Below are 25,410 nucleotides of genomic sequence, written 5' to 3'. Positions count from 1 at the left end.
TTTCTGAGTAGCTGGGATTACAGGTGCCCGCCACCATGCTGGGTTAATTTTCCTATTTTTAGTAGAGATGAGGTTTCACTATGTCGGCCAGGCTGGTCTGGAACTACTGACCCGCCTCGGCGTCCCAGTGCTAGGATTACAGGTATTAGTACTGTGCCCAGCCAACCAGCCATTATTATACTAGTGTTTCTTTGTGAGAAAGTTTTTTTTTTTTTTTTTTTTGAGACGAAGTCTCGTTCCGTCACCCAGGCTGGAGTTCAATGGCGTGATCTCGGCTTACTGCAACTTCTGCTTCCGGGGTTCAAGCCATTCTCCTGTCTCAGCCTCCTGAATAGCTGGGACTCAGGCACACGTTGCCACGCCCAGTTAATTTTTTGTGTTTTTTAGAGGAGAGGTTTCATTGTATTGCCCAGGTTGGTCTCAACCTCCTGAGCTCCGGCAATCTGCCTGCCTTGGCTTCCCAACGTGCCAGGATTACAGGCGTGAGCCACCACGTCCAGACTTTTGAGAAATAATTCTAAATTTCAATTAACCAATTTTAAAAGGCAGCTTTGGGGCCGGGCATGGTTTGTAATCCCAGCACTTTGGGAAGGAGGTGGGGAGATCACTTGAGGTCAGGAGTTGGAGACCAACCTGGCCAACACGGTGAAACCTCGTCTCTACTATAAAATACAAAAAATTAGCCGGGCATGGTGACACCCACGTGTAATCCCAGTTACTCAGGAGGCTGAGGCAGGAGAATAGCTTGAACCTGGGAGGTGGAGGCTGCAGTGAGCCAAGATCACGCCACTGCACTCTAGCCTGAGTGACAAGAGCAAGTCTCAAAAATAAATAAATAAATAAATAAATGTAACATTGGGAATGTGACTTGCTATGCATGATTTCCCCTTCCCCACCTAAAAGGAAACACTCTGGCTGGGCGCAGTGGCTCACGCCTGTAATCCCAGCACTTTGGGGAGGCTGAGGCAGGCAAATCACGAGGTCAGGAGTTCGAGACCCATCTGACCAACATGGTGAAACCCTGTCTCTCCTAAAAACACAAAAATTAGCCGGGCATGGAGGCGGGCACCTGTAATCCCAGCTACTCAGGAGGTTGAGGCAGGAGAATCGCTTGAACCCGGGAGTCGGAGGTTGCAGTGAGCTGAGATTGCATCACTGCACGCCAGCTTGGGCAACAGAGTGAGACTCCGTCTCAAATAAAAAATTAAACACTCTGATATGTACCTAGAATAAAGTGTACCAATGATTCCTTCCATAGGTGGTTTCTTTCAAGGAAAAGGGCAAAGTTTTCTCTCTCCCTTTTTTTTTTTTTGAGACGGAGTCTCGCTATGTCGCCCAGGCTAGAGTGCAGTGGCGCAATCTCGGCTCACTGCAAGCTCTGCCTCCTGGGTTCACGCCATTCTCCTGCCTCAGCCTCCGAGTAGCTGGGACTACAGGCGCCCGCCACCACGCCCAGCTAGTTTTTTGTATTTTTAGTAGAGACAGGGTTTCACCATGTTAGCCAGGATGGTCTCGATCTCCTGACCTCGTGATCCACCCGCCTCGGCCTCCCAAAGTGCTGGGATTACAGGCTTGAGCCACCGCGCCCGGCCTCCCCTCTCTTGTGGCTACTTTGTCCACATCTTAATTGGTTAGGCTGGACCAGATGAACGGGAGGAAAAGAAACATGTAAGATTGGTCAGGATTATTTGGTTTTAGGTCACAAAAAATCTAGTTTAGATGACCAGAATAAGATATAAGAAACTTAGTTCATCGATGTGATGTGTTCCCTCTATCATCTCAGGAAGACACATGATAACAAGAAATCAGGTAGAGAATTTGAAATTTTGAGATGCAAATTTCAGCATTCCAAGCACAAACATCTGACAGTCCTGATACAGTCTACAGAAAATGATGCTAAGCTAATTCATAAGAGACTGACACTTTGAAATCTAATTCAAGGAAGAGCCTCCCATTTTAAGAACAGCCAGATTCTACAGAGGAACTAGTTTTTATAACAAGAGGAGACCAAGATTAGGGCCTCTAATTCATATATGTGAATCTGCAAGCGGCAGGTATAAGGCTTCATTTTAAGGGCAGTATTACCTCAAAACAGGACAAGTCTGATAATCTACTTGGTTTCTATAGCTAGATGTTAGCTATTCAACTTTTGTTATATACATTTTATCCTATGATATGTAAAGCTGAGAAACTCGTGTCTACATCGTCTAATATTCTGAAACCCAGGATCTCAAAATATAGGGGGTTAGAAGCACTTTGTAATGAGAAGATAAAGGTGAATGGTGGATGATGTGTATCTGTTAATCATAAATGGATCACTCTGCAGAAGTACTGTGAAGAAAACAAAGGAATTACTACAAAACCAAAAATTATACAAGGAATATTTTTAAAATTTGTTCTTGAATATTCAAATTTTTAAGAATCAGATATGCTCAAGTGGCAACTGATGAGGCACCTTTAAGAGTAAGTATGCAAAAAGAAATGTGTATAGCCCAGGTTCTGAAAAAAGAACAAAAACTCAAGACTGAAAAGACGACAATTTCAAAACAACTTCAAAGCTTACAATCAAGGCAAAGTGCATTAAAAAAAAAGAAAGGGAAAACATCAGATCTTATTAATGGTGGGAAAGACACACAACCAACCTAAGAGGTAGTCTACAGAGTTTATTTATTTATTTTGAGATGGAGTCTCACTTTGTAGCCCAGGCTGGAGTGCAGTGGAGCAATGTCTGCTCACTGCAACCTCCGCCTGCTGAGTTCAAGCAATTCTTCTGCATCAGTCTCCCAAGTAGACGAAATTACAGGGGCACACCGCCATGCCCGGCTATTTATTTATTTATGTATTTATTTATTTATTTATTTTTGAGACAGAGTTTCACTCTGTAGCCAGGCTGGAGTGTAGCAGTTTAATCTCGGCTCACTGCAACCTCTGCCTCCCAGGTTCAAGCAATTCTCCTGCCTCAGCCTCCCAAGTAGCTAGGAATATAGGCACATGCCACCACGCCCAGCTAATTTTTGTATTTTAGTAGAGACGGGGTTTCACCATGTTGGCCAGGATAGTCTTGAACTCTTGACCTCATGATCTGCCCACTGCAACCTCCCAAAATGCTGGGATTACAGGCGTGAGCCACCGCTCCTGGCCTAATTTTTTGTATTTTTAGTAGCGATGGGGTTTCACCACATTGGTCAAGCTGGTCTCGAACTCCTGACCTCAAGTGAACCGCCTGCCTCGACTTCCCAAAGTGCTGGGACATAGGCGTGAGTCACCACGCCTGGCCAACCTAAAGATTTTAAAATGCAGCTAAATGTACAAAATAGAAGGGTAGGAAAAAATCATTAATATGATAGTTCTCTTTAAAATAATTTAATAGGTCCGATGCAGTGGCTCACGCCTGTAATCCCAACACTTTAAGAGGACAAAGTGGGCAGATCACTTGAACTCAGTAGTTCGAGGTCACGCTGGGCCATATGCTGAAACCTCATCTCTACAAAAGTACTGTGAGTACACATAAGGTGAGCCAGGGCCAGGCGCAGTGGCTCACGCCTGTAATCCCAGCACTTTGGGAGGCTGAGGCCGGTGAATAACTTGAGGTCAAGAGTTCGAGACCAGCCTGGCCAACATGGTGAAATGCCATCTCCACTAAAAATACAAAAACTGGCTGGGGGCAGTGGCTCATGGCTGTAATCTCAGCATTTTGGGAGGCAGAGGCGAGCAGATGACCTGAGGTCAGGAGTTCAAGACCAGCCTGCCCTACCAGGCGAAACCCTGTCTCTACTAAAAATGCAAAAAAATTAGGTGGGCGTGGTGGCGGGCACCTGTAATCCTGGCTACTCGGGAGGCTGAGGCAGGAGAATCACTTGAACCTGGGAGGCAGAAGTTGCAGGGAGCCAAGATCATGCCACTGTACTCCAGCCTGGGCAAGAAGAGAGAAACTCTGTATCAAAAAAAAAAAAAAAAAAAAAAAGAATTTAAAAATTATGCGGGGGGCCAGGTGCAGTGGCTCAAGCCTGTAATCCCAGCACTTTGGGAGGCCGAGACGGGCGGATCACGAGGTCAGGAGATCGAGACCATCCTGGCTAACATGGTGAAACCCTGTCTCTATGAAAAAATACAAAAAGCTAGCTGGGCGAGGTGGCGGGCGCCTGTAGTCCCAGCTACTCGGGAGGCTGAGGTAGGAGAATGGCGTGAACCCGGGAGGCGGAACTTGCAATGAGCTGAGATCCGGCCACTGCACTCCAGCCCAGGCGACACAGCGAGATTCCGTCTCAAAAAAAAAAACAAAAACAAAAAACTTATGCGGGTATAGGGCCACATGCCTGTAATCCCAGCTACTCAGGAGGCTGAGGCAGGAGAATTACATGAACTTAGGAGGTGGAGTTGCAGTGAGCAGAGATTACACCACTGCACTCCAGCCTGGGCGACAAAGCAAGACTCCATCTCGAAGAAAAAAAAAAAAAACAACGTAGCCATAGCCAGGTAGTCCCAGCTAATCAAGAGGCTGAGGCGAGAGGATCTCTTCATCCCAGGAGGTTCAGACTGCAGTGAGCCATAATCATGCCACTGCACTCCAGCCTGGGCAATAGAGCAAGACTTTATCTCAAAAATAATAATGATAATAATGATAGTAATAAAAATTAGACCAGGCACGGTGGCACAGGTCTGTAATCCCAGAACTTTGGGAGGCTGAGGTGGGTAGATCACTTGAGGTCAGGAATTCAAGACCAGACTGGCTAACATAGTAAAACCCAGTCTCTACTAAAAATACAAACATTAGCTGGGCGTGGTGGCACACATCTGTAATCCCAGCTACCTGGGAGGCTGAGGCATGAGAATCCCTTGAACCTGGGAGGCAGAGGTTGCGGTGATCCGAGATGGCGACATTCCTGGGCCATAGACTGAGACTGTCTCAAAAATATATACACACACACATATATATACACACATGTATATACTCTATATGTATGTGTATATATATTCTATATACTATATTCTACATGTAGAATATATATAAAATATATATGTAGAATATACATAGAATATATATACATATATGGAGAGAAAATATATACTCTATATATACATGTGTATATATATAGAGAGAGAATAAAATAAATAATTTAATAACTTTTTTACACACCACAATACTAGGTGAGAAGTGTAATAATAGCTGAGGTGGGTGGGGAGGGTTTTCTGTGATATCTTGAGGTTCTGAAGTGACCAAAGAGCAGCATCCTGCTCCTGGAACTCAGATTACAATCCTAACCATCATATGTACTGGTCTGATGTTAGAAGAAACAGAAGAATGCAAAAACAGTAACTATATATATTTAAAAATGGACTGGGTGCGATGGTTCATGCCTGTAATTCCAGCAGTTTGGGAGGCTGAGGCGGGGGAATCACGAGGTCAGACTGAGACCATCCTGGCCCACATGGTGAAACTCCATCTCTACTAAAATACAAAACATTAGCCAGGCATGGTGGCGCATGCCTGTAGTCCCAGCTACTCTGGAGGCTGAGGCAGGGGAATCGCTTGAACCCGGGAGGTGGAGGTTGCAGTGAGTCCAGACTGCTGGTGACAGAATGAGACTCCCTCTCAAAAAAATAATAATAATGGCCAGGTGCAGGCTCACTCTTCGTAATCCCAGCACTTTGGGAGCCAGGCGGTGATCACAGGTCAGGAGATTGAGATCATCCCACAACACGGTGAAACCCCATCTCTCAGCCCAAAATTAGGCCAGGCTGCAGGACGGTGCCTGTAGTCCCAGCTACTCAGGAGGCTGAGGCAGGAGAATGGTGTGAACTGGAAGGCGGAGCTTGCAGTGGCCAAGATCGCGACCACTGCACTCCAGCCTGCGATAGAGCGAGACTGCCTCAAAAAAAAAAAAATATATATATATATATAATTTTAAAAACAAAAGGCTGGCTGTAGTGGTTCACACCTGTAATCTCAACGCTTTGAGAGGCTGAAGCAAGAGGACTGTTTGAGGCCAGGAGTTTTTGAGATCATCTTGGGCAACATGACAAGACAATGGATCTCTACAAAAGTTTTGAGATGGAGTCTCACTCTGTCACCCAGGCTGGAGTGCAATGGAGTGCGATCTCGCCTCCCTGCAACCTCCAACTCCCGGGTTTAAGCAATTCTCCTGCCTCAGTCTCAATAGCTGGGACTGCAGTTGCGCGACACCCTGCCCAGCTAATTTTTGTATTTTTAGTAGAGATGGGGTTTCACCATGTTGGTCAGGCTGTCCTCCATCTCCTGACCCCATAATCCGCCCTCCTCGGCCTCTGAAAGTGCTGGGATTACAGGTGTGAGGCACCATGCCCGGCTACAAAATTTTAAAAAATCATCCAGGTGTGTTGTCTTGTGCCTGTGGTCCTAGACTATTCGGTAGGCTGAGGTAGGCTGAGGTAGGAAGACCATTTGAGGACAGGAGGTCAAGGGTAAAGTGAGTCATGATCGCACAATTACAATCCAGCCTGGGTGATAAGAGTGAGACCTTGTCTCCTAAAAAAACTTTTTAAATAAAACAAAATAAGTGGAGCATGGTAGCATGTGCCTGTAGTCCCAGTTACTCAGGAGGCTAAGGTAGGAGGGTCCCTTGAGCCCAGGAGCTCATGGCTGTAATTGAGCCATGATCACACTACTGTGCTGCTACCTCAGCGACAGGGAAAATCCTCATCTCTAAAAAGTAAAATAAAAAATAAAGTAAGACAATGGAGTCTGGAAGTTTGAGGATGCAGTAAGCTATGAATGCATCACTGCACTCCCGTGTGGGTGACAATACAAGACTCCATCTCTCAGAGAAAAAAAAAGAACGAACGACTTTCTTGAGACCAACATCCTTAAATTACCTTGAAGACAATGGACTATCTGGCTCAGGCCATCTGCTCCAGCCTCTTCTCATACCATTCTCCTTGCTCTTTCTACACAGCTACTTTGGCATCAAATGCTGTATATGTAGTATTCCCTTCAACTAGAACCACCTATTTGTTCATCCTCCCACCCCATTTTACTTCTGCACACTTCTTTCAAATCTCAGCTTATTTCTTCAGAGATGCCTTCCCTGATCATCATTATTCCCAAATCTAACACCTCAAATGAAAGCTGGTTCTCCTGTTTTATACACTCATAGTTTTCTTATGCTTTTCTTTCCCAGCACTTATTTCCCATTTATTATATGATTATGTCTTTCTCTCCTAAACACTAAGCTCCATAAAGGCAGGGCCTTCATCCATTTTGTTCACCATTATATACCCGAGTGCTGAGTATAGTGCCTAGGACATTGCACACTACAGAAATGAAACGCACACACAAAAATATAGATCCAGGCCTTATTGTAAAAATAAATGCTTAAAAACGGGGAAGGTTTAGAAAAGGAAGATTACTAATTCAAAAGCTTAGGTTGCATCAAAAACAAAAAGTCAGCTGGGCGTGGTGGCTCACGCTTGTAATCCCAGCACTTTGGGAGTCCAAGCAGGCGGAACACGAGGTCAGGAGTTCGAGACCAGTCTGACCAACATGGTGAAACCCCGTCTCTACCAAAAATACAAAAATGTACTGGGCATGGTGGCATGTGCCTGTAATCCCAGCTACTCAGGAGGCTGAGGCAGGAGAATCACTTGAACCCAGGAGGTGGAGGTTGCAGTGAGCCAAGACAGCATCACTGCACTCTTGCCTGGGCAACAGGGCAAGACTCAGTCTCAAAAAAAAAAAAAAACTAAGGCTGCATGGGGGCTCATTCCTGTAATCTCAGCACTTCAGAATGTCAAGGTGGGAGGATCACTTGAGGACAGGAGTTTGAAAGTGGCCTGGGCAAGATGGTGAGACCCTGACTCTACAAAAATTCAAAAAATTAGTGAGGTGCGATAGTACACGCCTGTAGTCCCAGTTACTCAGGAGGCTGAAGCAGGAGGATCCCTTTAGTCCACGAATTCAATCCATCAGTGACCCATCACTGTGCCACTACACTCCAGCCTGGGTGACAAAGAACGACCTTCTCTCAAACAGTAAAAATAAGGCAAGGTATGGTGGCTCACACCTTTAATCCCAGCAATTTGGGAGGTCGAGGTGAGTGGATCACCTGAGGTCAGGAGTTTGAGACCGGCCTGGCCAATAGGTAAAATCCTCTCTCTACTTAAAAAAAAAAAAAAAAAAAAAATTAGCTGGGTGTGGTGGCAGATGCCTGTTATCCCAGCTACTCGGGAGGTTGAGGCTCAAGAACTGCTTGAACCTGGGAGGCGGGGGTTGCAGTAAGCCAAGCAAGATTGTGCCACGACATTCCTGCCTGGGTGACAGAGCAAGACTTTGTCTCAAAAAATAAAAATGAAATAAAAATACAGGCTTGAAAATAACCCTAACAAAAGTTCTAATTCAGGTATCTTTTGAGGGGATTTTTCTCCAGCTACTAACAGAAGACCAGGAACAAAAGAAGAATAAGGGCAAGAAAGAAGTGACACTTTGCTTCATTTGGCCCTGGTAAACACTCTGAAGCAACTCAGATTTAAAAATCTTTTCATGATGCATTTTAGCCCATGGAGATGCACTCAGCACTCAAGAGCTGTTACCAGAGAATTCCAACATTAGGGATGGGCACGGTGGCACATGCCTGTAATCCCAGCACTTTGGAAGCCCACGGAAGGCAGATCACTTGAGGTTAGGAGTTCAAGACCAGCCTGACCAACATGGTAAAACCCCGTTTCTACCAAAAATACAAAAGTTAGTTGGGCTTGGTGGTGGGCGCCTATAAACCCAGCTACTCAGGAGGATGAAGCATAAGAATTGCTGGAACCTGGGAGGAGGAGGTTGCAGTAAGCCGAGATTGCGCTACTGCACTCCAGCCTGAGCGACGAAGCTAGATTCCATCTCAAAAAAACAGTAACAAAAAAAGATAATTCCAAAATTGGTAGGATTGACAGCCTAAGAATCCCTAGAATCCTGCTACCATATACAACCACACAAAGGCAAGAGATTTATTCTAATCAGTCATAGTGCTTGGTCATAATCCATGAAAAATTCAAAACTGGAGTACCAGAAACAAGAGCTGGAAAGGATATAAGGCATTATTATCAGACCTTCTATAAAGAAAATAAAGGCCAGGCGTGGTGGCTCACACCTGTAATACCAGAACTTTGGGAAGCCAATCCCAAAGGATCACTTGAGGCCACCAGTTTGAGACCAGCCTGGGCAACATAGCAAGATCCCGTATCTACAAAAATTTAAAAATTAGCCAGGCATGGTGGCACGCACCTGTAGTTCTAGCTACGCATGAGGCTAAGACTGGAGGATGGTTTGAGGCCAGGAGTTAAGAGGCTGCAGTGGGCAGCCACTTGTACCCCAGCCTGGGCAACAGAGCAAGGCCCTGTCTCTTAGAAAAAGAAGGATGGGCACAGTGGCTCATGCCTGTAATCCCAATACTTTGAGAGGCCAAGGTGGGAGGATCACTTGAGGTCAGGAGTTTGACACCAGCCTAGCCAACACGGTGAAACCCTGTCTCTACTAAAAATACGAAAATTAGTCAGATGTGGTAGGGCATGCATATAATCCCAGCTACTAGGGAGGCTGCGGCAGGAGAACTGCTTGAACCTGGGGGACGGAGGTTACAGTGAGCCAAGATCGCACCACTACAATCCAGCCTGGGCGACAGTGTGAGACTGTCTCAAAAAAAAAGGCCGGGCGCAGTGGCTCAAGCCTATAATCCCAGCACTTTGGGAGGCCGAGACGGGCGGATCACGAGGTCAGGAGATTGAGACCATCCTGGCTAACCTGGTGAAACCCCGTCTCTACTAAAAAATACAAAAAAAAACTAGCCGGGCAAGGTGGTGGGCGCCTGTAGTCCCAGCTACTCAGGAGGCTGAGGCAGGAGAATGGCGTAAACCTGGGAGGCGGAGCTTGCAGTGAGCTGAGATCCGGCCACTGCACTCCAGCCTGGGTGACAGAGCGAGACTCCGTCTCAAAAAAAAAAGGGGGGGGCTGGGCGTGGTGGCTCACACCTGTAATCCCAGCACTTTGGGAGGCCAAGGTGGGCGGATCATGAGGTTAGGAGATCAAGACCATCCTGGCTAACATGGAGATACCCCATCTCAACTAAAAATACAAAAAATTAGCTGGGCATGGGGGCAAGCGCCTGTAGTCCCAGCTACTCGGGAGGCTGAGGCAGGAAAATGGCGTGAACCTGGGAGGCGAAGCTTGCAGCGAGCTGAGATGGCATCACTGCACTCCAGCCTGGGCGACAAAGTGAGACTCCGTCTCAAAAAAAAAAAAGTAACCACCATTTAATAGCCCATGTTTTTCTATCAGCTCCTTCCACTAACAAGTTTCTGCAAGTGACTTAAGACAACTGTAGGTCTAAAATATAAAAGACCCTGAAACACTAACTTCTTTTGAACCGATAATGCTATCTTGGTTTAGTTTATAAATTACTACAAATGTCATAATCAGCTCAGAAATGTACTTGACTGAACTAACTTTTGGGCTATACTACTATGGTATTTTTTATCTATCTTGATACCCTTTGAACTTTGAGGAATGAAATACATCAGGCTCGGGAGCATATATACTATAACTTTGGCAGTGCTAAAAGAACATGAATTCTAGTGAAAGACTCCCAGACTACAGCTGTACAGATCCAGGATCGAGTCTAACTGAAATAGTACAAAGAATATAAATGGAGGAGAGATACTCTTGTGTATGATTTAAGATATTAACTTCTATTAACTAATGTTATGGAACAACGAAGATTAATCATTTTTTTTCTTTTTTTGAGACATAGTCGCACTCTTGCCCAGGCTGGAGTGTAGTAGTACGATCTGAGTTCACGGCAACCTCTGCCTCCTAGGTTCAAGGGATTTTCCTTCCTCAGTCACCCAAGTAGCTGGAATTACAGGTGTACACCACCTCACCTGGCTGATTTTTGTATTTTTTTTTAGAGAAAGGGTTATGCCATGTTGGCCAGGGTGGTCTCAAATTCCTGGCCTCAAGTGATCCACCCACCTCAACCACCAAAGTGCTGGGATTATAGGTGTGAGCCACCATGCCCAGTCTGTGTTATCTTTTAAGAATTTGACAATAGATTTTAGAAGCAAATATTTATACTGCTAGCATCATATACTGGTGTCTAGGGTCCTTCTTACAACCCTGTGTGATAGATTTAGGAGAAAAATAAGATTACCTTAATTTGAGATAAGAAATAGATTAAAGGAGGCTGGGCGCAGTGGCTCACGCCTATAATTCCAGCATTTTGGGAGGCGGGCGGATCACCTGAGGTCAGGAGTTAAAGAAAAAATTAGCTGGGTGTGGTGGCAGGCACCTGTAATCCCTGCTACTTGGGAGGATGAGGCAGGAGAATCCAGCAGGCAGAGGTGGCAGTGAGTGGAGATCACGCCATTGCACTCCAGCCTGTGCAATGAGAGCAAACCTCCATTTCAAAACAAATAAATAAATACAAAAATTGGCCAGGCTTGGTGGCTCATACCTGTAATCCCAGCACTTTGGGAGGCCAAGGCAGGCAGATCGTTTGAGGTCAGGAGTTCAAGACCAGCCTGGCCAACATGGAGAAACTCTGTCTCTACTAAAAATACAAAATTAGGTGGGTGTGGTGGTGCACGTCTGTATTCCCAGCTATTCAGGAGGCTGAGACAGGTGAATCGCTTGAGCCCGGGAGGTGGAGGCTGTAGAGAGCCAAGATTGCACCACTGCACTCCAGCCTCAGTGAGAGGGAGACCTGGTCTCAAAAAAAAAAAAAAAAAAAAAAAAGCTGGATGTGGTGGCAGGCGCCTGTAAGCCTAGGTACTTGGGAGGCTGAGGCAGGAGAATTGCTTGAACCCAAGAGGTGGCAGTTGCAGTGAGCCGAGATAGCACCACTGCACGATTCCATCTCAAAAAAAAAAAAAAAAGAAATAGATTAAAGAAAGTTAATAATGTAGAGTCTTAGCGGTAAACTTAAAAGGACACACTTTCTTAATTCATCTTAGTGCCTCTGGGAGACATTCATAAGAATCTTGAGAAGCTGAAATGGCCAATTCACTGGTCCTAGCTAGACCCTAAAGACTGAAAAAGTTCTCTTCCAAAACTACCAGCAGGAATTTATGTAACCCTCTGATGTTAATCTTTTAGTTGCTATTGAACCCACCATGTCAAAAGGAACAAAATTACTGGGGAAACAACTGTTCAGAGAGAACTGAATAGTATGTATCTCTTACACACTCTTAGGGAAGCTCTGTAATATTTTTCAAACCCAATGTCACAATGAGATAGTAATAGGGTTTAGTAATGAAGGTAAACCTTGATGAGGAAGATGAAGAAAAGGGTCAAGTGTTCTTGTTATTGGGTCATGCTTCCTTCTCACTTGAACCCTGAAATGACTATAGGGCAAACTTTTAATGTGGTCAGAAGAAGCAGGGAGGTCAGACCAGGATCTTACTACAGTCTGTATTTTAAGTAAAAAAGGCCCTGAGGATCCCAAGAGCTCTGTCTAGGGTGAGTGACCAGACAAGAATCTGGAATATAAACGCTAGTAAAGAAAAATGTGCGTGCACTGGGAATATTCTCAGTTCTATCTTATAGGGTCCTCCCCGGGCATTAACAGATACAAAGTAACAATTCACGATCTCAGCTTCTAGAATGGACTATCACAGTTTATCTACAAGTCAGGATTGCCTAGACATGGAAATATAAATTATACTTCAACCCCACAAGATTGTAGGATATAAAATAAAAACTAACGTTTTACAACTCAAGTAAAAAAATCACCTCATTCCAAAGCCAAACTTAAAATATAAGTGACTGAAAAAAAGGAAGTTTTTTTTTTTTTTTTTTTGAGACGGAGTCTCGCTCTGTCGCCCAGACTGGAGTGCAGTGGCCGGATCTCAGCTCACTGCAAGCTCCGCCTCCCGGGTTTACGCCATTCTCCTGCCTCAGCCTCCCGTGTAGCTGGGACTACAGGCGCCCGCCACCTCGCCCGGCTAGTTTTTTTTATTTTTTCGTAGAGACGGGGTTTCACCGTGTTAGCCAGGATGGTCTCGATCTCCTGACCTCGTGATCTGCCCGTCTCGGCCTCCCAAAGTGCTGAGATTACAGGCTTGAGCCACCGTGCCCGGCCAAAAGGAAGTCTTTTACCAGTCAACAGAACAATGGGAAAACAACAAGATGCATAACTGATGCATCACTGAGTGTGTATCCTATCTAAATTGGTAAGCTACAATTTAAAACTTTAGAAGGAAAAGAAAAATACATTGTGACAAATTTTCCAACTCTATTTTTTCAAAAATCTAGTAATTTTAGTTCTGCATTCTCTCCATTGGTAGTTAATGAATGAACAAACACCACCCAAACTGCTATTTCTCTTTAGAATATTCAATTTTCTATCAAAAACATCAAAAAACAAACAGTTTACGTATCAAAAACTAAATAGAAGCATACTATCTAGAGTAGACAGATATTAGACTAGTCAGAACATTTAGGGATTAGTTCTAGGTATATATTTGATAATGTACAACAAGTAGATTCTGTCCAAATGTTCAAGTTTCTGAAACTATGTGAAAAACATATTTCAAATATGAAATGAAAGTTATGAATATGTTGCCTGACAGATTTAAATAAGAAAAAGATGGAAAAAAGAGAACCCCTCTCATATTTGAGAGTAACTTACAAGATATGTGATATTGTGAAGTCCCTGCCACAGTACCTAGCACATATACATAAATATGAGTAGCCCTCTTTAAATGAGGTGGTAGAGTTAAGACCAACAGCAGAAGTCAGAGGTTTCACTCAAAATGGAATAAACTGGTAATAAAGATAAACAATAATAAATACAACTACACTGGAGGTATTCAAGCCAAAGCTTAAGGATTTTCTGCCAGGAATGCTACAGAAATTAATTCCTGACTTGTGTGTGTGTTTGGACCAAACTGACCTCTAAGATTCCTTCTAACTCCTTATATCAAGGTGATCACTAGGAAAATGATCACTGTAATTTTTCCTCTTTCCTAAAGCATATCACTTAATGTAAACTGATAGGTTATCTTACCTATGAGATTCTTGCTCTCCTTTCATTTTCTCTACTTTTGATAACATATCATCAACTTTAAATGTTTTCCTGGAAGAAACAGATAAACAAAATAATCACTTCTCAACTGGGAAAAAGAAACAAATTATACTTTATTGTCACTCTAATAGGCAAGATGGAAATCAGATTTTGATTATTTTTAGTAAGATAAATTATGGATAATTAGCCATAACAATGAATACTATGGAGACCGTGTATAATACAGCAGACAAGCCTTCAAGCCCCATCTAAAATGCTAACTTGTTTTCATTTAACTTTTTTCCCAATTATTCCCAAACCAGTGATTTCTCCTTACCCATGGTACTTGATTTATGCTTATTTTGACACTTGGTTTTCATTCAGTTTCCTACATGTAAAACTCATGTAAATATTTTATTTATCCTACTAGATTATACGCTCCTGAAGGGCAGTGACAGTTCTCCTTCAAGGAAAGCTATGTAGTGCTGGCATAGTGCCTTATACGTGGTAGATATTCAAGTATCTGTTGAATTGAGCCAAACAAATATAAATTACGTGTATTCTGAAACACTTAATACATATACTAAGCAACACAACAAATATGGACTAGCATCATCACATAAAAAAAGAAATATTCTATAAAATATATTTGAAGTTCATAAAGTATCCTCAAAGATTATCAGCAAAGCCTAAAGCTCAATGATATGTCATATTAAAGAGACGGTTATTGACATCATGAAAAATTTTTGAAGTTACGGAATGATCATCCATCGAATCATAATAAAATTATTAGCTTTTAACCTGACAAATTTAAGAGGAAAAAGTTATTTCCCGAAAAACAGAAACTTAAGTATAATCTCTCAAAGCAATTAAAGAATGAATGGATTGTAAAACAAGCCTCATCTTAGCTCTTAAGGTGGTCTATGATATGTTCCAGAGAGAGTCTAAAAAGCTATACCCATATATAATTTAATTGGAAAAAAATGTTTCTCTTTATAATATAGTCCCTTCCTATTTAGAACTTGAAAAGTCAAATGTATTCCACATCAATTTATTACTTTATAATGCTTGAATGCAGACACCAAAAATTACGAATAATCTCATTCCTCAAAAAGAACTATTTTTTTTTTTTTTTTTTGAGATGGAGTTTCACTTGTTGCCCAGGCTGCAGTACAACGGCGTGATCTCAGGTCAATACAACCTCCACCTCCCGGGTTCAGGCAATTCTCCTGCCTCAGCCTCAGCTGGGATTACAGGCATGCGCCACCACGCCCAGCTAATTTTCGCATTTTTAGTAGAGACAGGGTTTCAGCATGTTGGTTAGGCTGGTCTTGAACTCCTGACCTCAGGTGATCCATCCATCCCCACCTCCCAAAGTGCTGGGATTAAAGGCGTGAGCCACCACACCTGGCCAAAAAAGAGCATTTATTGTAGTCAACTACTGTAAAAATTAACAGTAGAGAAATATTAATGTAAATATATTATAGTAAAATATTGTATTAGAGCAGAACTGATACAATCTATATTTCAAGTGAATGAGAAAAGCCTCCATAGCGAAGATCTTAAGGGAAAAAAAGCTTCTCTCTTTACCTTTACAGTTACTGAAAACTTCAATAGTAAAGTTTCATCCAATAGTGTACAGTAAGAAGTGCTTTCTGAAGGATGGCAATATATTTTCAATCTCCACAGATAAGAGAGAAAAAAGAAGAAAAATAAAGGACTCTTTTAAGCTAGTTGCAAAGAGCTATTCAGTATAAATACTGAAAGTTACTATTGAGGAGGGCCATGAAATTACTGAAAACTTTTCAGAATAATGTTTATGTAATGATTAAGAAATTCTGTCTGCAGAAAAAGACTGTAAGTTCTAAGGTTCATCTCTTCTACCTTTATGAAGTTGTATACAGAAGAAGTGAATAGAATTGAATAGTAACAACCATTTGAAACAGATAAATCACAAAAGCAACCCAGCCTTCCTTAGGAAAAAACAAAACAAAACCAACCTCATAAGCAACTATACAAAAGCCGCTCCTCCCCCAACACCAAGTATTTCTGTTCTTTAGAAAGGTAAAGTTACTGTAGGTCAGATTTAACAAAGGAAATAATTATCAAAAGGTCATCGAAAAGGAGAATATTTAAAAATTCAAGAAATTTCAGAAAATTTTCTTGGGCGAGTTCAGAAACAGCTTACACGAAATCTAGCAAAATGGATTCAATAAATGATGCCCTTTTCCTCACTTATATTTCTAGTTTGTTGGGGCAGTGTTCGCCTATAAAAGTTGAATACTCCTAGAAAGAGTAAAGCATAAGCTGACTTCAATAAATATACCAGAATTAATATCATGACTGAGAGTATGACTTTAAAGGGAGTGATATGTTTATTCCAACAATGGATATTATGTTGCTGTAATAGTAAAAAAGGAGTTCTGAAAACATTTTGAGAAAAGACGACAATCACTGGGCTAAACCTGCCACCTTCCAAAGTCACCAACTACGTTGAAGACAACAGTATATGAGTTGGGTTATAATTTCTTAATAATTAGTCCTAACAAGTCATATATATAAGATTAGGCATCTAACAAGATGATTAAAGGACTCCCATACTTTTTTTTTTTTTTTTGAGATAGTCTCCCACTACTGCCCAGGCTAGAGTGCACTGACACATTCATAGCAACCCTTGAACTTCTGGGCTCAAGTGATCCTCCTGCCTCAGCCTACTGAGTATTCAGGACTACAGTCATGAGTCACCACACCCAACTACTTTTTAAAATTTTTTGTAGAGATAGGGTCTCGCTATGTTGCCAGGGCTGGCCTATAACTCTCACCTTTAAATGTAAACTTGTTTACTTGATACGCTCAAATAAATATAATCTTGCACCTAGGACAAAAAACTTGCATTCGTAATTACATATGGTTAAGTACTAAAAGTTACACAAGTGATCCTCCCAACTCAGTCTCCCAAAATGCTGAAATTACAGGTCTGAACCACCATGCCCAGCCTATTCCTATGCATTTCTGTAGGAACTAAACTAGGTGGGACTTAAATGTTTCTTGGCTGGCAGACTGCTTAAAAATTCCCCAAAGACTTTTTTTTTTAACCTAAAGGGCAATAATTAAGAAAATCAGTTTTTACTTAACTAAGCTTTTAAAATTATCTCTACCCATGCAGACAACAGAAACATATCCTGCAATGGGACAAGTTAATAAACATGACAGGAAAATGGAACTTAGATTTTAAATGTGTACTTTTTAGCAGGACGCACTGGTTCACGCCTGTAATCCCAGCACTTTGGGAGGCCGAGGTGGGCAGATCACCTGAGGTCGGGAGTTCGAGACCAGCCTGACCAACATGGAGAAACCCCGTATCTCCTTAAAATACAAAATTAGCTGGGCGTGGTGGTGCATGCCTGTAATCCCAGCTACTCAGGAGGCCGAGGCAGGAGAATCACTTAAACCCAGGAGGCGGAGGTTGCAGTGAGCCAAGATCGCACCATTGCACTCCAGCCTGGGCTACAAGAGCGAAACTCCGTCTCAAAAATAATAATAATAATAATAATAATAATAAAATGAATGTGTACTTTTTAATCTATGAATGCAAACTTATTTTACAATAATTTAATCACTTTTTAAATTAAGATCAGGTTGCATCTTAGACAGCAACTCAACTGACCTTCTATATTAAAAATGTTTTGATGGCCAGGTGCGGTGGCTCACGACTGTAATCCCAGCATTTTGGGAGGCCAAGGCAGGCGGATCATGAGGTCAGGAGTTCGAGACCAACCTGATGAACATGGTGAAACCCTGTCTCTAATAAAAATACAAAAATTAGCTGGGCGTAGTGGCACACCTCTGTAATCCCAGCTACTCAGGAGGCTCAGGCAGGAGAATTGCTTGAACTTGGGAGGCAGAGATTGCAGTGAGCCGAAATTGCGCCACGGCACGCCAGCCTGGGTGACAGAGCAAGACTCTGTCTCCAAAACAAAAAAGGTTTGATGAAACAAAAAGGTTAATCAAATTCTACTAGTTTTATAGAATAAATCAAGGGTGGGGAAACTATGGACCATGGCCAAACCTGGCCTATTGCCTGTTTTTGTGCAGCCCAGAAGGTAAGAATGGTTTTTATAGATAAACATTAGCAATTGATTTGATTATAGAAAATACTAACTCTGAACCCCAATTAAGCTAAGTGTTATCTCCGCTACCCTCACAAAAATAAAAAATAAAATTCTACATTTCTCATTAGTAGGCCTGTATTAAGAAATGTTCTATCTTATACTGTTGTATTTTTATCAATAAAAGATTTACGGATTGACATTTTGGACTGAAATTTTAAAAATTTGTAAATATTTTCTTTCTTTTTATATTAAGTACCTACATAGTATCCTCAATTTTGCATCCTGGCTGCAAAGCCTAAAATAATTACTGTTGTTTACTGGTCCTTTACAGAAAAAGCATGCTGAATGCTGGCAGAGATCAAATAACGAAGTAGACAGGTAAAGGGTGGACAAAACTAATTCTGTAACCTAATTCATCACCTCCTTTTTAGGTGCTTAGCAATTTTCACCTATTAATTGCAATGCAAACTTCCTCATGCGCTCTCTCTATTCAGAAAGATTGCCAAAAGACAAATAATTGTAACACTTCAATCTTCAAAATACAAGCAGATGTATTTACAAAATTCAACCATGTCTTGCTATAGAAATGTAGTAGTAATAAACAGTAGCAGTCCACCAAAGAGCTTAGTTTCAAACTCTAACGCGGTAACTTGATGATTTTACTAAAACTATAACAACAATATCAAATGCTTAATAGAATTCTCGCCTTTAAACGTAAACTTGTTCACTTGATACGCTCAAATATAATCTTGCACCTAGGACAAAAAACTTGCATTGAAAATTACATACGGTTAAGTAGTACATGTTATACAGCAAAAATAAGCTGTCTCCCACCTCCAGACCCCACTTTAAAATCTAATGATTACGACTTCATTGTTTTTAAAAAACCTTCATCCTATTGATTTCAAAAGTGTTTCCCCTTTCAGTAAGACCACCACCAAGGCCGGGCGCTGTGGCCCAGGCCTATAATCCCAGCACTTCGGGAGGCTGAGGTGGGTGGATCACCTGAGGTCAGGAGTTCAAGACCAGCCTGGCCAACATGGTAAAACCCCGACTCAATGAAAAATACAAAAAATCAGCCAGGCGTGGTGGTGGGCACCTGTAATCTCAGCTACTTGGGAGGGTGAGACAAGATAATCCCTTGAACCCAGGAGGCAGAGGCTGCAGTGAAGCAAGATTGCGCCATTGCACTCCAGCCTGGGCAACAAGAGTGAAACTGACTCCAAAAAAAAAAGAAAAGAATACCACCAAAGATATAAAATGAGACTTTCTGAACCTACCACTATAGGGGCTAATTCAAATTACACATAATAATCAAAAATTAACTTAAATTTTATGTAACAAATATAGTTACCCTGAGCCCTTTGGCAAATACTTAAATCCTCAACTTCTATCAAACTTGAAAATAACCAGTGGAGGCCAGGTACAGTGGCTCACGCCTGTCATCTCAGCACTTTGGGAGGCCGAGGCGGGCAGCTCATGAGGTTAGGAGTTTGAGACCAGCTTGGCCAACATAGTAAAACCCCATCTCTACTAAAAATACAAAAAATTAGCTGGGAGTGGTGGCGGGAGCCTATAATTCCAGCTACTCAGGAGGCTGAGGCAGGAGAATTGCCTGAATCCGGGAAGCGGAGGTTGCAGTGAGCCAAGATAGCACCACTGCACTCCAGCCTGGGCAACAAGAGCGAAACTCCATCACAAAAAAAAGAAGGCCAGGCTGGGCATGGTGGCTCACTCCTGTAATCCCAGCACTTTGGGAGGCCGAGGAGGGTGGATCACGAGATCAGGAGATCGAGACCATCCTGGCTAACACAGAGAAACCCCGTCTCTACTAGAAACACAAAAAATTAGCCGAGCATGGTGGTGTGCGCCTGTAGTCCCAGCTACTCGGGAGTCTGAGGCATGAGAATCTCTTGAATCTGGGAGGCGGAGGTTGCAGTGAGCCGAGATTGCGCCACTGCACTTTAGCCTGGGAGACAGAGAGAGACTCCGTTTCCAAAAAAAAAAAAAAAGGCCAGGAGCAGTGGCTCATGCCTGTAATCCCAGCACTTTGGGAGGCCGAGGCAGGCAGATCACCTGAGGTCAGGAGTTCGAGACCAGCCTGGCCAACATGGGGAAACCCCCATCTCTACTAAAAATACAAAAATTAGCTGGTTGTGGTGGGAGGCACCTGTAATCCCAGCTACTTGGGAAGCTGAGGCAGGAGAATCTTTTGAACCCAGGAGGCGGAGGTTGCAGTGAGCCGGGATTGCACCACTGCACTCCAGCCTGGGGGAAAAGAGTGAGACTTCTCTCTCAAAATAAAAAACCAAAAACACAATGGCACCATCTCGGCTCACTGCAACCTCCGCCTCCCAGGCTCAAGCAATTCTCCTGCCTCAGCCTCCCCAGTAACTGAGATTACAGGCACACACCACCACACCCGGCTAGGCTAATTTTTGTTTTAGTAGAGATGGGGTTTTGCCATGTTGGCCAAACTGGTCTCGAACTCCTGGCCTCAAGTGATCCGCCCGACTTGGCCTCCCGAAGTGCTGTGATTACAGGCGTGAGCCACCATACCCAGCCTCATTTCTATTAGAAAAAAAAAACAACAAACTAATAATAACCTGAGACTTACAAAGATGAAACTATTGAAAACCACTGTGCAACCAATTCAACCAGTCACTCTCTTACTTCAGTTTTCATGTTAAATCTTTAGTTACAGTACTTTATTTTTGTTCTTTTTTTTAATTTTGAGAAATACTTTAAAATAAAACATGCTTTGATCAGCTTGAAATAAGATTCATAAAATGTACCTTTTGATGTTTGTTCTGGAGTTTCGATGAGACATGTAAGTAAGAGTTCTGTGCAAAAATATTGGCTACAAAAAGAGTTTTAAAAATGTTAAAATTGAATACAGATGCAGTTATAAGAGAGAAATAATATTGATGAATTTTGTTGACTACTTACTGCTATGAGATTCCGAGTTCGAAGAAATCTATAGATCTGTGTTGGCTCTAGGTAAAAGAAAACAAAATCCAAACATGATATAAACTTACCTATCAGAAAAATATCAACCTAGACCATGTTATAATCAATATAAACTAATCATCTGCTATGGAAATCATGCACTATTTATTTATTTATTTATTTTTTGAGACTTTGAGACGGAGTCTCCCTTTGTCGCCCAGGCTGGAGTGCAGTGGCACGATCTCGGCTCACTGCAAGCTCCACCTTCCGGGTTCACGTCATTCTCCTGCCTCAGCCTCCAAGTAGCTGGGACTACAGGCGCGCACCACTACGCCCGGCTAATTTTTTGTGTTTTTAGTAGAGGCGGGGTTTCACCGTGTTAGCCAGGATGGTCTCGATCTCCTGACCTCGTGATCCGCCCGCCTCGGCCTCCCAAAGTGTTGGGATTACAGGCGTGAGCCACCGCGCCCGGCACACTAAATATTTATATCACACTAACTATTTACATCAAGAAAATTAGTATGCACATCAATGGCATACATTCACAAAGTTCATCTACACTTTTTATACTGAAGGTTCTCTACAATATTTTTCTTAAGCCTTTCTAAGATAGTTATTGTTACTGGGCAGAACTGAAGAGAAGTAGTTGTACTCATTTAACTTAGCTAATTTAAACTATTTATAACAGATTTTCTTCCAAAAGTCAGCTGCAATAGGTAGCTGGAGTCAACAAAAGAACTACTGATTGATGCCAAACAAGATGAAAATTTCACTTTTTAAATGATCACTTAAAAAATTTGTAGTCAGCCAAAACAGACTCCTAATACATCCTAATAGATATGATGACATCCTAATACAGATCCAGACATTCCTAATACAGGTACGATGAAAGTTAGTCAAGGTATTTTTTTTTCTTTTTTTGAAAAGGGGTCTTGATATGTTGCCCAGGCTGATCTCGAACTTCTGGGCTCAAGATCGATCCTCCAGCCTCAGCCTCCAGAGTAGCTAGGATTACAGGTAGGATCCACTGCACTCAAAAGTCAGTCAATATTTTTTTTTTTTTTTTTTTTTTTTTGAGACGGAGTCTCGCTCTGTTCCCCTGGCTGGAGTGCAGTGGCGCGATCTCGGCTCACTGCAAGCTCCGCCTCCCGGGTTCCTGCCATTCTCCTGCCTCAGCCTCCCAAGTAGCTGGGACTACAGGCGCCCGCCACTGCGCCCGGCTAATTTTTTTGTATTTTTAGTAGAGACGGGGTTTCACCGTGGTCTCGAACTCCTGACCTTGTGATCCGCCCGCCTCGGGCTCCCAAAGTGCTGGGATTACAGGCGTGAGCCACCGCGCCCGGCCAAGTCAGTCAATATTGAAATAAATCTCGGACACAAACTGCAGCAAAAATTCTCAATAGATATTCTTAATTATAATTTATTTTATTTTATTTTATTTTTTTTTTTTTTGAGACGGAGTCTCGCTCTGCCGCCCAGGCTGGAGTGCAGTGGCCGGATCTCAGCTCACTGCAAGCTCCACCTCCCGGGTTCACGCCATTCTCCTGCCTCAGCCTCCCGAGTAGCTGGGACTACAGGCGCCCGCCATCTCGCCCGGCTAGTTTTTTGTATTTTTTAGTAGAGACGGGGTTTCACCGTGTTCGCCAGGATGGTCTTGATCTCCTGACCTCGTGATCCACCCGTCTCGGCCTCCCAAAGTGCTGGGATTACAGGCTTGAGCCACCGCGCCCGGCCTCCTAATTATAATTTAAAGTTGTATCTATTTTGTCCAATGTAAATATTACTTCAATGTATTTTTTACACAACTGACAGATTCCCAAAACAGTCTTTCCAACGCTTAAAATGAGCTAAATTTCAAATTAGTTAAAATGTAATTTGTTATACAGGACTTAAATCGATGAAAAATACATACATATACCATCATATCAGTTACATTAATGACCTATTAGTATCACGTTAGGTCATTATACAGCAGTATCAAAATAAACCAAATAGGAATAACTATGTGAATAATTACATTAGAGTATTTAAACTTTCCAGTAAACAACTTCAAGTTGTTTTATGACCAGATCTAGCTCTTAATGACACTTGACTTCTCTGAGGTGGACTCATCAGAACTCAAATAGTTAAAACTTTCTTGGAGGATTTATCTTCTTTTAACATTCAGAAGGAACTTTTAAAATTTCCACCTAAATCTTCAATTGGTTAGTTTTATTTTAAATTAACTAAAGGGAAATGAGATACTTTAGAAGGGGTACAAACAAGTATCATTGTCACCACTCCCCTTCAGTTCTCCATCCTATTTCCAACTAAAGCCTCTCCAGATATTTCAAAGTATATTAAGAAATATAATATGTGAATAATGTGAATCTCTCTGAAGCAGGTTCAATATTCGTTTTGATAAAAACTGAAATTCCTTCTATTAAGTTCCAATTAGAATTTCCTGAAGCACTAATGAGAGAGAAAGAAGGAAGGGTATTAAACAATGTAATACATCTTTCCAAGCACAGCTGATACCATGTCCTTAACATATGCCACAGTGAAATTGTAAATAAGGACACTGGGCGGTAGAGCCAAGTTTATTCAAGTTTCTGTAAGATTATTCAGCTATTAAAGATCACCCAAATTATAACACACAAAAGCAAAAAAGGAAACCAATCAGGATATAACATTCCTTAAAGAACAATCAGGATTATTTACAGTCACGATGTTTTTAATAAATTCTATTGTTTGTTTCCAGACACCTTGCTCTCCTTTCCAAATAAGTCAGTTTCACCTTCCAGACAGACCTTAGAAACAGAAACTGACGTAAGAAAATGTTCCGTAAATCCAGTATAAAAAACAGAATTCCGGGGTCGTCTCCAGAGAAGATGCTTGACCCCTCTCTGGCTCAGTTTACATATCCACAAAATGGGAGGATAGATTTGAAGGGTTTTAAGCATCCAAAGGTGCCATGTGAACCTGCAGCACCAAGTTAGCGCGAAAGCATTTCAGACTAAGGACAATTTCTTCGGTTCGACTGCACTCATCCCTTCACAGGCTTCATTTTGCCCCTCAAAAGCTACAACCGAAACCCCTGTATTTCTAGAGTCCGAAAGGCATGAAAGAAAACAAGAACTAATCTCACACGGATGTGACTGCGGCTCAGTTCAACTGCTACCTCCTCATCTAAAAGCCGCCTGCTCTGAACGTGGGGCCCGTCCCGAGCCTCTTGCGTCAATCTTGGGGGAGTCAAAAACCTACTCGGACCCTCTTTTCCAGCTCTCCCAAGGCCCTAGACTCCGGATCCCCTGGAGACGTAATCCCCGAAAGGGGGACATCCCCTCAATTCCTCCCTCCACTCACACACAAGTGGACTCCCGAGGAGGACGGGGGCCCAGCAGCGTGTCCCATCCCCGGTGTTGGCAGAGTGGGTCTTCCTGCCCTCAAAGCCTCGCACACACTCACTCTCAAAGGCCTGGAGGAAAAGCTCGTGGTCAGCCTGGACATGCTCCATTTTCGGCTTCTTCACCGGTAACACCGCGGCCCCCGCCGCTGCCGCCGCGGAGGAGGAGGAGGAGGCCGAGTAACTGCCGCCGCCTCCACAGCCCCCGCCACCGGATTTGCCGCCCGAAGCCGTCGCCGCCGCCACCGCCGCCGAACCCCCGAAGCCGCCTCCCCCGGACCCCGCGCTGGGCCCCGAGCCGCCCCCTCCCCCACCGCCGTGCTTCTGAGGCGCCATCGCGGTTCCTGCCTCCTCCCCCCGCCAGCTACCCGCCGGGCGGCCCCGGAGAGTAAGCGCCTGCAATACCAACCGCTCGCCCCAGCAGGCTCCGGCGGACCGAGGGGGGAAGGAGGAGAGAGGGGAGGAGAGGGGAAGGGAAGGGAGGAGGAGAGGAGGGAAGGAGGGAGGAAAAAAAAAGTGTCTCCTCAGAGCCCCGCTCCGCTCGGGAGGCCGCTCACCCTACCCTGGCCTCGCTCCGCCCACTTCCCCCGCCCGGCGCTCTGATTGGCCGGCGGGAGCGCGCGCCGCTGGGCCGCCCAGCCCGTTGGCCCGCGGATTCCCCCGTCAGTCACGCGGAGGTGCTTCTCGCGGAGGCGCGGCTTGGTTGGCCCGTGCGCGCTGCCGATCGCGGGCCCGGCCGCCTCTTTGAACTGAATTCGCGGGAAAATTAGGGGTCGGAGCGGCCTTCCTGCTGGCCCGGTGCATTGTGGGGAGAGAGGGACCCAGCGAGCGGTTTAGGGAGCCGTTTCTCGCCTTCTGAGCGTCGTCAGTCACCGCTCCCAGGGGGTTAGAGGACCCCTGAAGAGAAGCAGGCCTCCAAGAAACTGGTAGCGAGGAGCCTGTT

The 25,410-nt window shown here is 43.5% G+C and overlaps 1 protein-coding gene across 3 annotated transcripts in view; it reads right to left on the bottom strand.

Moving 5' to 3' along the window:
* SUZ12 (SUZ12 polycomb repressive complex 2 subunit) overlaps positions 1 to 25,048 on the bottom strand; it is a 64,268-nt gene extending 39,220 nt beyond the window's left edge. The window contains exons 1-4 of one of the 3 annotated variants that reach the window (XM_021928911.2): positions 24,530 to 25,048; positions 21,083 to 21,129; positions 20,929 to 20,993; positions 14,025 to 14,093 (exon numbers count right to left, since the gene is read on the bottom strand). In XM_021928911.2, coding sequence (XP_021784603.1) covers positions 14,025 to 14,093; positions 20,929 to 20,993; positions 21,083 to 21,129; positions 24,530 to 24,803 — 455 coding nt within the window. In that variant the 5' untranslated portion in view covers positions 24,804 to 25,048. The remainder of the gene's footprint in view (positions 1 to 14,024; positions 14,094 to 20,928; positions 20,994 to 21,082; positions 21,130 to 24,529) is intronic. The other 2 variants (XM_021928909.2, XM_021928910.2) reach the window with 2 other exon arrangements.
* Between the last annotated feature and the right edge of the window lie 362 nt (positions 25,049 to 25,410).

The sequence above is a fragment of the Papio anubis genome, chromosome 17 (assembly GCF_008728515.1).
Source record: "Papio anubis isolate 15944 chromosome 17, Panubis1.0, whole genome shotgun sequence".
NCBI lineage: Eukaryota > Metazoa > Chordata > Mammalia > Primates > Cercopithecidae > Papio > Papio anubis.
The sequence above is the reverse complement of the archived record's forward strand: the minus strand, read 5'-3'. Positions and strand labels throughout refer to the sequence as shown.